The sequence below is a fragment of the Lipophrys pholis genome (assembly GCF_963383615.2).
Source record: "Lipophrys pholis genome assembly, chromosome: 2".
NCBI lineage: Eukaryota > Metazoa > Chordata > Actinopteri > Blenniiformes > Blenniidae > Lipophrys > Lipophrys pholis.
Window position 1 is genome coordinate 28,626,195 of NC_137636.1, and position 13,568 is coordinate 28,639,762.

The following is a 13,568-nucleotide window of genomic DNA, read 5'->3' on the forward strand; positions in this document are numbered from 1 at the left end:
CCAACAAAACTGTGACAAAGAGTAGATAGACAGTGTGAGAGGAGATAGTGAGGGAGTGTCGATGCCGGCAGAGAGGAGAAGACAGGAGAGAAGCAAGGGGAGGGGAGGGACCAAGCGATAACACTGTGCCTTTAAAGTGCCAAGCTCCTCCTCCACAGAGCCAAGCAGAGGAGCCGAGTGGTGCTGGCAGGAGCCTGAGCCCCACGATAAACTCTGGCATCAGCTTCCCTTCATCCGGCAGTCAGCGAGGACACAGTGAGGGCGCAGGGGCAGAGAGACGGGGACGGAGAAAGAGTGACAGAGAGGGACAGAGAGAAGGAGAGTGAGGGAGAGAGAGATTAAAAAAACAGGCCAGTAGACAAAGAGGGAGAGGCTGTCATAAGAATCATACAGCTTCTTTTTCACAGCAGCGGTCCAGCCTGTTCGATCTGTCTGCTGCCTCCAGATGCGGGCGAATGATGACGGGGGGGAGATGATGGGTAGCGTGTTTTTCGGCAGCGAGGTTATCTGAGTGATGGTAGCAGCGGCATCGCAATCCAAGGCAGGAGCTCCACTCACCGCTCTGGCTCTTAGTCATCCTCAGCCTCCTCTCTCCCTCCTCAGAGTGCTATCAGGGGCCATTCATCGTTCCCATCTCATGCCTCCTGCCTCCTCCTCCTCCTCCTCCTCCTCCTCCTCCTCCTCCACCTCCTCCTCCTCCACAGCTTCATCCTCCACTTCTACTCCTCCTCTGATGAGCCACAGCCTGCGAGTGAAATAACCCTGCTGATAGAAGCTTCTCTCTCTGTCAAGACAGTAAGTAGGGGAGGACAGGGGAGGGGGGGGAATAAGTGTGTGTGGATGTGTGTGTGTTTGTGTGTGTGCATGTGAGCGAGAGGGGGTGAAAGAGAGGGAGAGCTGGAAAGAACAGCAAGAGGAGAAGATGTAAGTGTGTGCGAGCGAGGGACTTCTAAAGAACCTGCAGGTTGTGTGTAGCTTGAGGGATCCTGCTGTGCCTGGACAGAGAGCTCTGGGCATAGCAACAGCACAGTGATGCACAGGAAAGGTGAGTAGGTGTGTGTCTCGGCAGGTGTGTGTGGGTGTGTGTGTGTTTTTTTTTTTTTTTTTTTTTTGTGAAGGTGAGATATGCTTTTCACCTAGAGATAGAGGGGGGGGGGGAAATCATCAACGCAGTTAATTTCTGTCCATCTATGAGCCTTCATCACTCTAGCGATGTTCCTTTTTCCACTGCTGAGACTCAGAAAGAGTGAGCTGCCGAGAGGAGAGCAGCATGACACATAAAGAGAGATAAGTGATTGCTTTCCTTCCCCTCCTTTCTGACCAGGTGCCATGTGTGATTGGCCAGCGCACCCTGTGGCAGTGGCATCGCCCTGGATTTGGCGAGGAGCTCTCCCCACAGCTTGTTCTCTGGGGCTCCTTTGGGAAGCTTTCATGGGATTTATCTTGTCCTGCTGGATGGCACGGAGCTTTCTGCCTCTCTGATAGAAAAAAAGGAAAAGCGAGTCCACTGAGAAAACATACACAACACGGATAAGAAGTAAAATAATTATCCAATCACAGCACAAGCAGGCAGACCGGGTTCCCTTAGCAACAACTGAAGGAGAGAAGAGAATCCTTTTCTCTTTCTGCTCCCTTGGTTTTTGGGCACACCCCTGTGGACTGCTGTGGGTCAGTGTTTCTATTTTTTTAATTCGAGAGAGGACTTGGAGAGCATCGTTGCATAAGACAAGCTGCCACCCGAAATTCCAGGGGAAGGTGGTGCTTTTTTTTTTTGCTTGCTGGGACCCATTGTGTTTTCTTTTCTGATTGTTTTTTCTTAGTTTCTTTTATTTTTTTATTTGAATGTGACACTGGCACCAGGATTTTTTTTTTTTCTCATCCCTCCACATATTTTTCATCACAAGTCACGTTCCGCTGGCTTAGAAATCAATTCATGATGATCCCACGCCACTTGGAATGAGCTGTGTGTTTGGTGGGGGAGAGAGAGAGAGAGAGAGAGAGAGGGAGAGGGAGACTGGACGCTCTTTGAAAAGACCCACACCTACACTTTTCTCCCTCTTCATCAACGAGAAATGAAGGACGACATGATTAGGGCATCATCTGCACAGACAATGGATGTGAGGCAAAGTTTTTTCCAAGCAAGTTTCCAGTGAGAATCTCATTTTGTTTTCCCAGGAGGAGGAAACGCCACACTGCACAGAGGAATATTTCTTCTTCTTCTTCTTTTTTTCCCACAACAGGATCTGACCTTCCTCTCTGAAAAGACAGTAGCACTTGCGGGAAGACTACAGTTAGAAGGCAAATTTCTTTCCACTGACCACCAATAAAACATTTTGAAAATTGAGCAACCACTGGAAGTTCTATTTTTCTATCAATGCTGGAAAAGGTTCTATATGACCCAGTTTTCTGTTTCCCTTTTTGTAAATTAGCCCGCCATCATGTCACTGTGTTTCACAAGGCAAAAAGATCATAGAGGACAAGTGGAAGAAGGCAGAAGTCTTTTTTCCCTGTAGACGGGCATTTTCAAACGCATCTCAAAAGGACCAATTTCAAACGTACACATTGACACATGTGATGAGTTGGCGCAACATGATTATGTAAAAGTTTCAAGCCAGCTTGAGCTCATGTATTTTGCCTCTTCTTTTTCCATGGATTTACTGTGTTTGACTTCTCCCATGCTCCTTTTCTCTCTGTTTTTGGACGCGTCTATCAGAAGGCATGGATGTCAGGGTGTGACCCTGTGCCGAGAGTACGGGCGAGGCAAGGTGTTTTGGCTGCCCAGGTGCTTTTAAGATGTTGAGGTCTCCCTGCGTGGCCGGGGCCCCTGTTCGGATCAGTAGCACTGAGGCTCCTTGTAGCCAAAGACATGGACCCCGACTCGGCTCCCCCACGCCCTCAGCCTGTTGGCCACTGGCCCCACGTCGCCCTGTAAAGGATGTCCCTCAGCAGAGCTCCGGCCCGGGACACCTCTGAGACCCCCAGCCCGAGAGAACGCATCCGCAGCCACATGAAGATGGTGATCAACCAGCTGGAAGGCATTCTCAAAGAGCTCAAGGATGTGGCCAAGGAACTCCGGGAGGTGAGCGTCAAAATGAGCCAACACACATTTGTGGAAGGGGATTTAGGAGAGGGGAATGTGGGGAGGAAAAAACACAGGCAGGGACAGAACTTGGAGCTGCCAGGTGGGTGTGCTTCTCCAGTAGGTTGCCTTTAACTAAGTGTAAAATTTCTCTCACAGCATGGAGATTCTGGTTAAGATTTGTTTGTGATGAGATCTCACTTTTGTGTGTTAGTATCGAGAACCTCCTGTTAATAACAAGCAAAATGAGGTAAATGTCCAATTAAAATGAACACTTGTGTATCGCTTTTGCGAATGTCCTTCATGTCTTCAGCGGTGTCTTGTGCGAGGTTACAATAGATGTGAAGGGCTGCTGGAAGGCAGCAAAGCCAGGCTGAAAGGGAATCACAGACGCAGGCTTAGATAAGCTACAGGACTTAGCGCTGCAAGAGTTATATAACCATTTTGTTAAAGATCAGCCGGAGTCGTACTGTATTTTTGCAACTGCCATGGTAACACGGGACTATATGTGTGTGTGTGTGTGTGTGTGTGTGTGTGTGTGTGTGTGTGTGTGTGTGTGTGTGTGTGTGTGTGTGTGTGTGTGTGTGTGTGTGTGTGTGTGTGTGTGTGTGTGTGTGTGTGTGTGTGTGTGTGTGTACGAGGTTCAGTTTCACTAAATGGTCTGAAGAAGGATCAGCAAAGAGAGACACTTGACATGTTCTCATGTGCTTTGTACAAATATGCATTGATATGCTTGTGATGGGGAGTAGTCAGAGTATGTGCGTACACGTGTACAAGAGTACCGAATCTCCTCTGGATCTTGTCCCTGAAGTGTCCTCAAAGCTGTGAGCTGCTCTTGCAAAGCTTCTCTGCAGAAAGCGATGAAGGCAAGATAGAGAGACAGAGACAAATGAAACCCGAGCAAACAGTTGCGTCTGACCCATCCCACTTCCGCCGGGCCTGTCACATGAATAGCCTCCCACCTGCCTCTGATCAGGGATGCAGAGGGAGTGTGTCTATGTGTTCGGGTAAATGTGCTCATAGAGCAAAATGGTGGATGTTGGTGCATGTAATGACCTAAAGGAGATGAGAGAGGGGGATTTGTGGGGAAGTGGCCATTAACAGCTGGGGGTGAATTTTTTTATAACTCGTGCAATCCCAATACAGGAATCACTTTACCCCCCTAGTTCCCATTCACTACAGTCTACTTTATGTACTCACACAGTTTGAGGGTGCAAGGGCACCGCTCGCAGGGCACCTTCTCTTTGGTGAGCAGGAGAACCAGACTGGCGTGCAGGAGTGATTGATGATTATGGGACAACTGCAAGTGCAATAACGCAGACTGTAGCTATTTATAAACAAAAACACAGGCCGTGCCTCTGCCAGCTCCAGCGCATATTACCATTCTTATCCCAGACCCTATTAGAGAAGGCTCTGCAAAGTGGCTCAAATGTCATTTTTTATTGGCACAGAACAATCCCACATATTGAATTGAAATGGCTAAGACCTCATGTTAGCTGCAGTGGCAGTCATAATGCGGGTATCAATATCCTGCAATTAACTGACCTGTGAGATAGCAGACTGTATGAAAAAGAGACGACGAAACGGAATCGGTGAAGGGCCGGCGGATGCATGGAAGCCTAATGTTCCATAAAAGCTCTCATTCTTGGCCACATGAAAGGCACACCACATGGGATAACAACTGTCACATAAATAAATGATGAATTGCCCTGTGAATATAAGTGAAATAAATAACGTGGTGCAGCAGCAGTAATGACTGATTATCACCCACACGGTCTTTGGAGGACTGGAAATACTGCAGCGCTCCGAGGAGTTAAAGCTGACACGCCAAAGCACAAAGCTGCCCAAAAATTAAGAAGTTACATGTCTGTTACTAAATTTTACTTAACAAGACCACTTCTGTTGTTCGAGATTGCATATGTACGATGTCAATGTGCCAACCGGTCACATTTGAATCAACACTCATGATTAAGAAATCTCATTTTAACTATTAGTCACACTGCAAAACAATCTGTCGACATTCAATTTCTAAGACAAGAAACTGTTTACGTGTACTTTAGTGTTCATTTAAACCATTTCTATGCATAAATACATTGAAAAACAAAAGTGCATCTTCTGCATTTTTAGGTCATTAGAGAAGAAGGAATAACATCTTCATATATGTGTTTTTTTAAAGTGAATTTACAAAGTTTCTCAGTTTTGACTGAATAAATATTTCAAGCTCCAAGGAAGATTTTAACAAGGCTGAAGGGGGAGTTGTCATCCGTAAAAGTAGGTGATACAAAACATTGCCTAATTAATTGTTTTTAGATTGATTTGCCCACTCTTGGTTTCGGATATCTGTAAAGGAAATAAATCAACAGTGGTGCTGTAAAAAATATAACCGCGTACATTGTATATGAAACCATATAGCACTGCTAAACTTTTAATTTTACTTATAATCTACATCTGTGTCAGTGGCCTTGGTTCAGTTATTAAAACTAGAAAGACTGCTATCAGACAAACTGCATTAGACAAGAATCAAAGTTTAAAAAACAGACTTTCACCTTGACTGTTTCTCTCTAAAACCTGTCTGCTCTCATTAAAAAGACACAAATGTCGTAAAATGGGGTCACTGCTGGTTTTTACTTTTTTAAATGCCCAGATTTCTAATTCTCACCCCTAAAGATCCGCTCCCTCTAGAACGTGCTCAAGTAACATCTTAAACTCACTGACAAAAAAAATCGGATCACCATCTTTACCGGAGACCTTCCGTTTCTCCGACAACACTCTGTGGCTTCTAATTGAACCCCGTGGTGAACCTAGTGTTAAAATTTAATCACTGTTATGTAAAAGTAAATGCCATGGCCTGTGTGGCTACCGCATAGCATTAAGAAACCTTTTAGTCAGAAAACTATTTTAGTAAAAATTCAAACTCTGCCTTTTTGAGAAACTTGACAGCACAACAGTAATGGTTGTTAAATCAAAAAGCAATAACCAAGGAAATGTCCATTAGCAGGTTTTTAGTAAAATGCTTTTTCTGTCAAATCCTCACAAACACACAAGCCGCCCTGGTATCAACATCAATGCTGCACTCGTATTCAATCCGGAGACTTAACACGGCTGCCAGAAACCGGCACAGTGATTGGTTGAAAACCATACAAGACCATATAGTGACCAACAGAAACTTCACAATCCATGAAATATACTTCCACACTGCATATCCACCATCATAATTATTATGCTCCATATATGCCGCATCATTGAAAGAGAGGCATGCAAACAGTTTACTGCCCATGTTACAGCACAATCTCAGGCAGCAAATCTTCTTTACATGTCACAAGAAAAAATGTAACACAGAGCGCTGGCAGTTCTTCAAGATTGGTCTCTTCTAAAGCCCATTACTGTCAAACGCAGCTTGTCTTACTTGTGAATCCCATTACAGGTTTCGTGACAGCTAAAATGAGAAAGACCTAAAGGAAGGACATTGGAAGGTAATATACTGATAAACTACTCTATTCGTAACATCATTACTGGCAAGAGTGTGGCAACTTCAGGGGAAATAATTCATTTAGATATCATGTCAACCTTGAATTTCTGGAAGTCTGAATATACGAAAGACAGGAAAATGGCATCGAACAACCAGCAACTTGGAGGCAGAGCTGGGAAAAAAGGAATTCCATTGGGAAAAAAAAAAGACAATTGTGGAGTCACAGATACAGAAGTGCACTCTTGTTAGGTTATTAAACGGACTTGGGCTGGTAAATTGATAGAATTTAATGAAGCACGAAAGGAAAACCGAGGCACAGGGAAAAGCAGCTGTATAGTTGGTCATGGGGGGGTGCGTGGTGAGCTGCACATCTTCATATGGAACCAAACAGGAATGATGGACTATTATTATGTGGATGTAGTTATTATGCAGAATGATAGCATGAGCAGACGATGCTTCATGTCCGTGCCCCTCTAAAGACAAATGAACACAGGAAGGCAATCAGGACTCGCAGAATTAAAGCTCCAAGAGAGCGGACTGAATAAATGCTGGACAAAGAGCAATTATCAGTAACGGAGCACAGCATGTCCAGAACACTTCCCTCTATCTGTCGGCCTTTTGGTATCTGTGTGCATATGCTTATGAAATGTAGGAGGCTGGCTTGAAGAAGGAGGAGGAAGAGGAGGAGGACAGAGGTGGGAGCAAAACACCAGTGTCAAGAGAAATCTGTAATCTCCAAATGTCAGCATTTTTTGGGAATGAAGTGCAGACTAACAGCTCCATTAATGAATGCAGCCAGCAGGCACTTTGAAAATGATATATTTGCAAATGCTTTGGAACTACAAAACAAAATCATGTTTTCACCTCGGATTCCAGGAGCAGAGCTATTATCCTCTATAGTTAGGTTTTTCAGGTTGTTGTTGTGTTTTTGTTTTTTTAAGGGGACGACTCACGCTCAACAAGCTCAGTTCACCACCAAATGGCAACTGCACGTAGTTGAAATGGGTGGCCCATTCAATTTTCTATTCATCACCCAATAGCAGCTGCATGATCCGACTGGCCTGGCTGTCAAATCAAGGCATTTGTGCTAAAATGGAATCTGTCAATAAAAACTGACATGTAAATGATGCTATCAGGCTAAAAGCTACTCTTTCATGTGTGAGGCGAGCTCAAAACGTTGCATTGTGGGAAGCCTGGTAAGGAGAGTGAGGTATCCAAACACCTGGCCACAGATCAATGGAGCCTTACGGGCCAGCCAGCAAGCCAGCGGTGTCTCCTGATGGAAAGCAGTCATGACACACACACACGTCGGGGTAGGGGGTGGTAGGGGAGAAGCCACCATGCTCAGTGGTGAACCAAATCTGTTTCAAACCCAGAGGCAGCCCAGGGGAGACTCAAGCCAAAATCAAAGAGACCAGTTTTTTTTTTTTAGTTTTTTTTTTTCTGTGGGGGCCATATCCTCTCTTGCTATGTCCCCCCTGCTGCTGCTGCTGCTGAGCAGGGCAGGAAGGAGAGAACTGCTTAGCAAGAACACTTTAACATTTACCCATGTGGGGGGCTCTCACAATCTCACAAGCACTACTACACACAGAGTAGAACAATATGAAGGACACTGGAAAACACTCCTTCCCTTTATAAGAATTGCTTTTTTTTTTTTTTTTTTTTTTTTAAATCTGGAGGATATCATGACTTTTAATAGGAAATTATGGTATAGACTAAAATAGACAAAAATATATTTATTTTCAAATTACACGTTTAACCTCAATTCAAGAATTAGGATACACACACACACACACACACACACACACACACACACACACACACACACACACACACACACACACACACACACACACACACACACACACACACACACACACACACACACACACACACACACACACACGGCAGTTAACTGCAGTTTATCAACTAGAAATTACAGATTACAATCAGTCAAAAATGTTCTGTTCTGATGGATCTTTCTCTACATAACAACCATTTTGATTTGGTGGCAGTGTTGTGGGTTCACTGCCCAACTGACCACAGCCCAGTGATCTCAAATGAGAGCAAAACCAGTCTGTTCTCCACTACAAAATCAATTTACTTTAGATCAAGGCCGGGTTTGGCCACTTCCTCCGACATGCGGACATGGCGACCAGCTGTCCCAGTCAGGCCAGTGGTGCATGCTAGGCAACGCTTTAACTGCACACGCGGAGGAAAGTACCCTTCATCTTGACATACCTGGGCCAAAGGGTTTCTTCTCATTAAAAGCCATTTGGATGAAATGACAAGTACCCGCCCTGCTGTGTCTGTCAATTTGTTCCTCCTTGTCTGACCTCTTTTGTGTGTGGAAATTAAATTCCTAAATTAAACTTAGGTGATGCACCTCGAGCGGAGTTCTCTTTGCTCAGGAAAACAACAAGAACAAGGCACCTCGAGCCTTATCTATTCTTCGACTGAATACAAAACACCCTTCCATCTTCTACACCTGCGTGTCTGTCTTCGGCTGAGCTGAAAATATGTTTATCCATTCCCGGACGGAATCAGGGGCTCATTTATTCACACAAGTGACAAATTGCTGCTTTGGGATTTGAAGCACAAATGTCCGATCATCCCCGTTTGAGCTGATTTCAAATTCTGACTTGGCCACACTCGAGGTAAAAACCCACCACGACCCCCCGCTGCTTTAATTTAAAAAGCTGACCAGCATGCAAAGGTAAACACTATTAGACCGCTAAGTCCTGGATCCCCATATTAAAACGTAAGCAGTATCAAGGAATGAGAGAGGATCAAAGCAGGGAAGGAGTACAGGTACACAACTGGTTAAGACTTTAGCGGCATCTAACCTTGAGAGCTGTGTCGAGAATAAAAAGTGCACCAGGCAAAGCATTCCCTTGAGTCTCTTTTACCTAGCTCTGCCGTGGAGCTCCAGCTTCTTTAAGATGCAGGCCCAGCATATTGACTAGCCCATCATGCCTGTAAGACCCACTGGATTAGCAGGCCCTTTGAGCTCTGCCTCCCTCTGCGAACCCTGCACTCAGCACAGACTGTAATGAGGGCTTTAGGTGAGACCTCTGCTGAGGTAAACACTCCCCCCCAAAAAATGTTAAATATTGCACTGCTCGCGCTCATTGATTTTTATCAACTCACACACCTACGGTGGGCGAGTTACTGATGAAGCAGGAAAAGTTTTCTTTTAACATGCATGATTGTGATTCAGCCACGAAAAACATTTCGCTTGTCCCAAGGCAGGCATGGAGCTGAATGGGATGAAAGAAGAAAAAGGCGGCGTTAAAGGCAGAGCAAAGAAAGACAGACTGTGGGCAAGAGAGAAAGAAACTGAGAGGGTGAGATGAAGGGCGGATGGAGATAATGGTTTCTCCTGCTGCACAGAATTGCGACAGACTGGGTGGAACAGCTTAGATCAATTGTTGCAATTGTGCTCGTTCGTGGGCGTGTTTAGGATTGTTTTGGCCTATCTCTGTGCTGTGAATAAAACCAGTAGGCTGTAGTTAATGGTGTGAAAAATGGCATCCATCGAAGTGCACAAGCAGCCTCCCAGAATAGCTACATCATTTCATTGTGTCAACGCTTACTGTACGCAGAAGGACAGCTTTCTCTCCATTAGGCCGTCAGACTGACTGTCTCCCTCACAAGGTGTGGAGACTCGTTTCATCCACAAAGTGTACAGGAGCACTTAAGGCAAAAAATAAAAATCTAAAGCTAAAATGACTACATGTGATCTGATTTTGAAGAGATACTATATTTTATTTGATTTTCCGTTGCTCGTAAAAGTGCTCAGAGCCGAGTGAGCCATTGCGATCACTGGCATCGCAGCTTCATCCAGCTAAAATCTTGGGAAGTGGGTTTTACTGAGAGATGATCAAGACAGTTATTCTGGTCCCAAGTCATAGGGATACATCATGAATCAACCAAGTGAGATTTATCATTTAACTAACAGAAATAGATAACATTGGGCATACTTCTAACTACTAACTGTGTCCAGTCATTCTGAAAGAGTTGGACAAACTGGACAAGAATTTAAATTCTGACTGACGGTATCAAGCGGATGCTCTCAATGGCCTTTCTAATTGCTGCTATATCTTTGATTATGGTGACCTTGAACAAAAGTATGTCACTGGTGGACTTTCCGTTTATTCTGTGCAGTGAGAATCCTTGCCAAAAAAAGTAGGTGACAAGTCTTAACAGAATGACTCACTACTCTGACTCTAATTCTGGCATCTCTCAAGTTGCAAACTGGTGAGAGGGGAGACAGCCGAGAAAATAGAGACGGAGGGGGGAAAGAGTGTGTGTGTGTGTGTGTGTGTCATAGTTAAAATTTGTTTAAGCTTTCAGTGCTTCGTGATGTGTTTTGGTGCTTTATCAGCTCATAAGTCTCAATTTAATCATTGTGATGAATATGTGAATATTTAGCTTCTCGACTTGGTAGCTGTGAGCATTCGAAAACAAAATGTGTCACTGGTTATAAAAGCAGTGGAATATAATCCAATAAAAAAAATATTTGTCAATAAATCACAGTGACAAAAACAAGTAAATGTAGGTACAATGTAAGAACAATCATGTTATAAAAATAACATTTAGCAACCCGAAGAACCGCAGGTTTGAGATGTTATTGTGGGTTTATGAAGAAGGAAATTCTCCTGAAATGTCAGGTTTGTAAATATGCAGTACCAAAAACACTCCAATGTGATAGTGACACGTGGTGCTTTGCTTCCTGTTTACTTTGTGACAAAGTATATTTGTGCCAAGTTCTCCTCTTATTTTCAAAAAACAAAAAAGTGCACTGTGATTCTACGAACAAGGTGTCAAGAGTTATACATTAGAGCACCGTCGGGACATTTATTACTAAGCACATTTCATGAAGCATTATCTCTGTGTGTGGTGAAAAACAGCATATGCAGAGGACAAAATGGGAACACACCACCATGGAAGTATATTACTTTTTGGGCCTACATAGTTTGATATCATCTTTTGGCTCACTTGCTTCATCTTGTTTTGCAGTAGTTTCATCGAGCATGGTGGATGAATTCAGGTCTTTCTGTGCTTTATAAACATTTTTGAATGCTCTCTTCTTCATGCTGTGAAAGCAGTTTCAGTGGCAGATGTAGCCTCTTAGGTAATTTGTTTTTTTTTTTTAGATAGAAACATATTTGTACCATCCTCTTCTGGGTGGATTGACTTTAATAATTTTTCACCAGTTAAGAAAACATCTAAGTACTTGATAATCTTTTGTTTGTTTTGCAGGGCCTCAGTTTGGCCTTCTAAAAGCATCCCCCCCACCCCCTAAAAAAAAACAAATGCGAAGGGAACAATGTCATCATATCACACCAGCATTAGCCTCCTTACACTGCATTTTAGTCCATTTTAGAATTAAAGATTTTACACCAATTGTTTTTTTTCTGGTTTTCTTTTTTTTTTTTTCTTTTCGGTTTGAGGCGTGCAGCAATGTGAATACTGAAAAGAGCCACTAACAGGTTACACCCTCTCCAGTTGAAAGAGGAAAAAATAAAAAAATAAAAATGCTTTGACATACCCCGCAAATCGACACTTAAAAAAAAGCAAAAAAAAACAACTATGTTGATCAACCCTTTCCTGTAGCTGCTCCCAGGCTCTGGAATAGCCTCCCCTATCAAAAAAGAGCTGCCGTAGCCATATATCAGTTTAAAACAATGATAACAAAAACATCTCTTTATCCTAATTAAACTCAACTGTTATTTTTCTTTTATCTGGTTCATCATCTATTGAATTTATTCAATTGTCAATTGTATCGTATTGTATTGTGTTATGCTGTGCCACAAAATATTTGAAATACATATTGATTGTGTTTCACTTTTATTGCATTGGATTTTGTCCTTGGATGAGCTGTACATCACTTTGATCAGCAACGTTTTGATTTATAAATAAACTAACTTGACACAATTAAAAAATGACAGAGAAAAAGCAAAGAAAAATCCTGAGCAAAACATTATTCGACAAACTACGACTTACAACCAGAATAATTCAAAAATTCCAAACAGACTACAATGTCCTTGCTCCTTAATTCTATTCTTAAAAGTTTATAAAACGTATGCTTTCTGATGTGTGATCTGTGTGAACAACTTGCTATTGTAACTATAATCACCGCCAGGACAAACAGTTCCAAAGGGTTGTTTATTTTTCTAAAGCGAGCTCGGGAAGTTGATTGTTCCTAAGGGTCCAGCGAGTCCTTACTCTCATCATATGTAGCACTCTCAAGCAGCTCGGGAATAAAATGGTTGGTTTTGTTTTTGTTTGGCTTGCACTGAAATAAGCACAGGGAAACCTGAAGTGGCGCCACACAGAAAGAGGCCAGCACTGGCAAAGTGGGAAAGATCAAAGCCTCCATCTGCTTGTACAATGGTCAGACTGAGGTATAGCTGAGCCTGCAAATGACTTTTAAATATGCAGTAATGTCTCTGTGTCTCCACAAAATGTTTTAATGCTCAAGAAAACAAATGTCAAAGTAGGACCGCTGTATTCTAAGTCGGGCACTTTTGCCATTTGAGCACCAGAATGAAAAGTAATGCTCAACATTGCTTTTTCTCATTGGCGTTAGGTTCTAATCTACTTGTCTATTAGCAAGTAGACAAGGATCAATCAATCTGCTGACGACGGGTAACTGGTTTCCATGTGTGTACTGGGGCAACAATCAATGTCCAATACGCGGCTCGTCCTTGGATATATCATTCCATTTACTGATATCAGACTCCAACAAGTCCATGCCTATCATAGTTTACCAGCCCACTTCTAAACATTTCCTCATCAAATAAACTTCTCGGACTCTGCCATTCACCCTGACCTGTCTCTCAGAAACTGCTTGCTCTCCCAGGCTTACACACCTGGCATCAATCACCTGGAGGCTTCATGACCCCCCCCCCCCCCCCCCACATTGCCCCAGCTCCACCTGGTGTGCCACAATAAAACCCACGCATACGGTCAGTCAACAGGCAAACACAGAGAAAATGAATAAAAAATTTAAAA

General features: G+C 43.4%; 1 protein-coding gene across 1 annotated transcript in view; it reads left to right on the forward strand.

The window, feature by feature from the left end:
• The first annotated feature begins 239 nt into the window (after positions 1-239).
• Positions 240-13,568, forward strand: part of insyn1 (inhibitory synaptic factor 1) — a 48,217-nt gene continuing 34,888 nt past the window's right edge. Inside the window, exons 1-2 of the mRNA XM_080458329.1 lie at positions 240-1,045; positions 1,325-3,079. Coding sequence (XP_080314455.1) covers positions 2,936-3,079 — 144 coding nt within the window. The 5' untranslated portion in view covers positions 240-1,045; positions 1,325-2,935. The remainder of the gene's footprint in view (positions 1,046-1,324; positions 3,080-13,568) is intronic.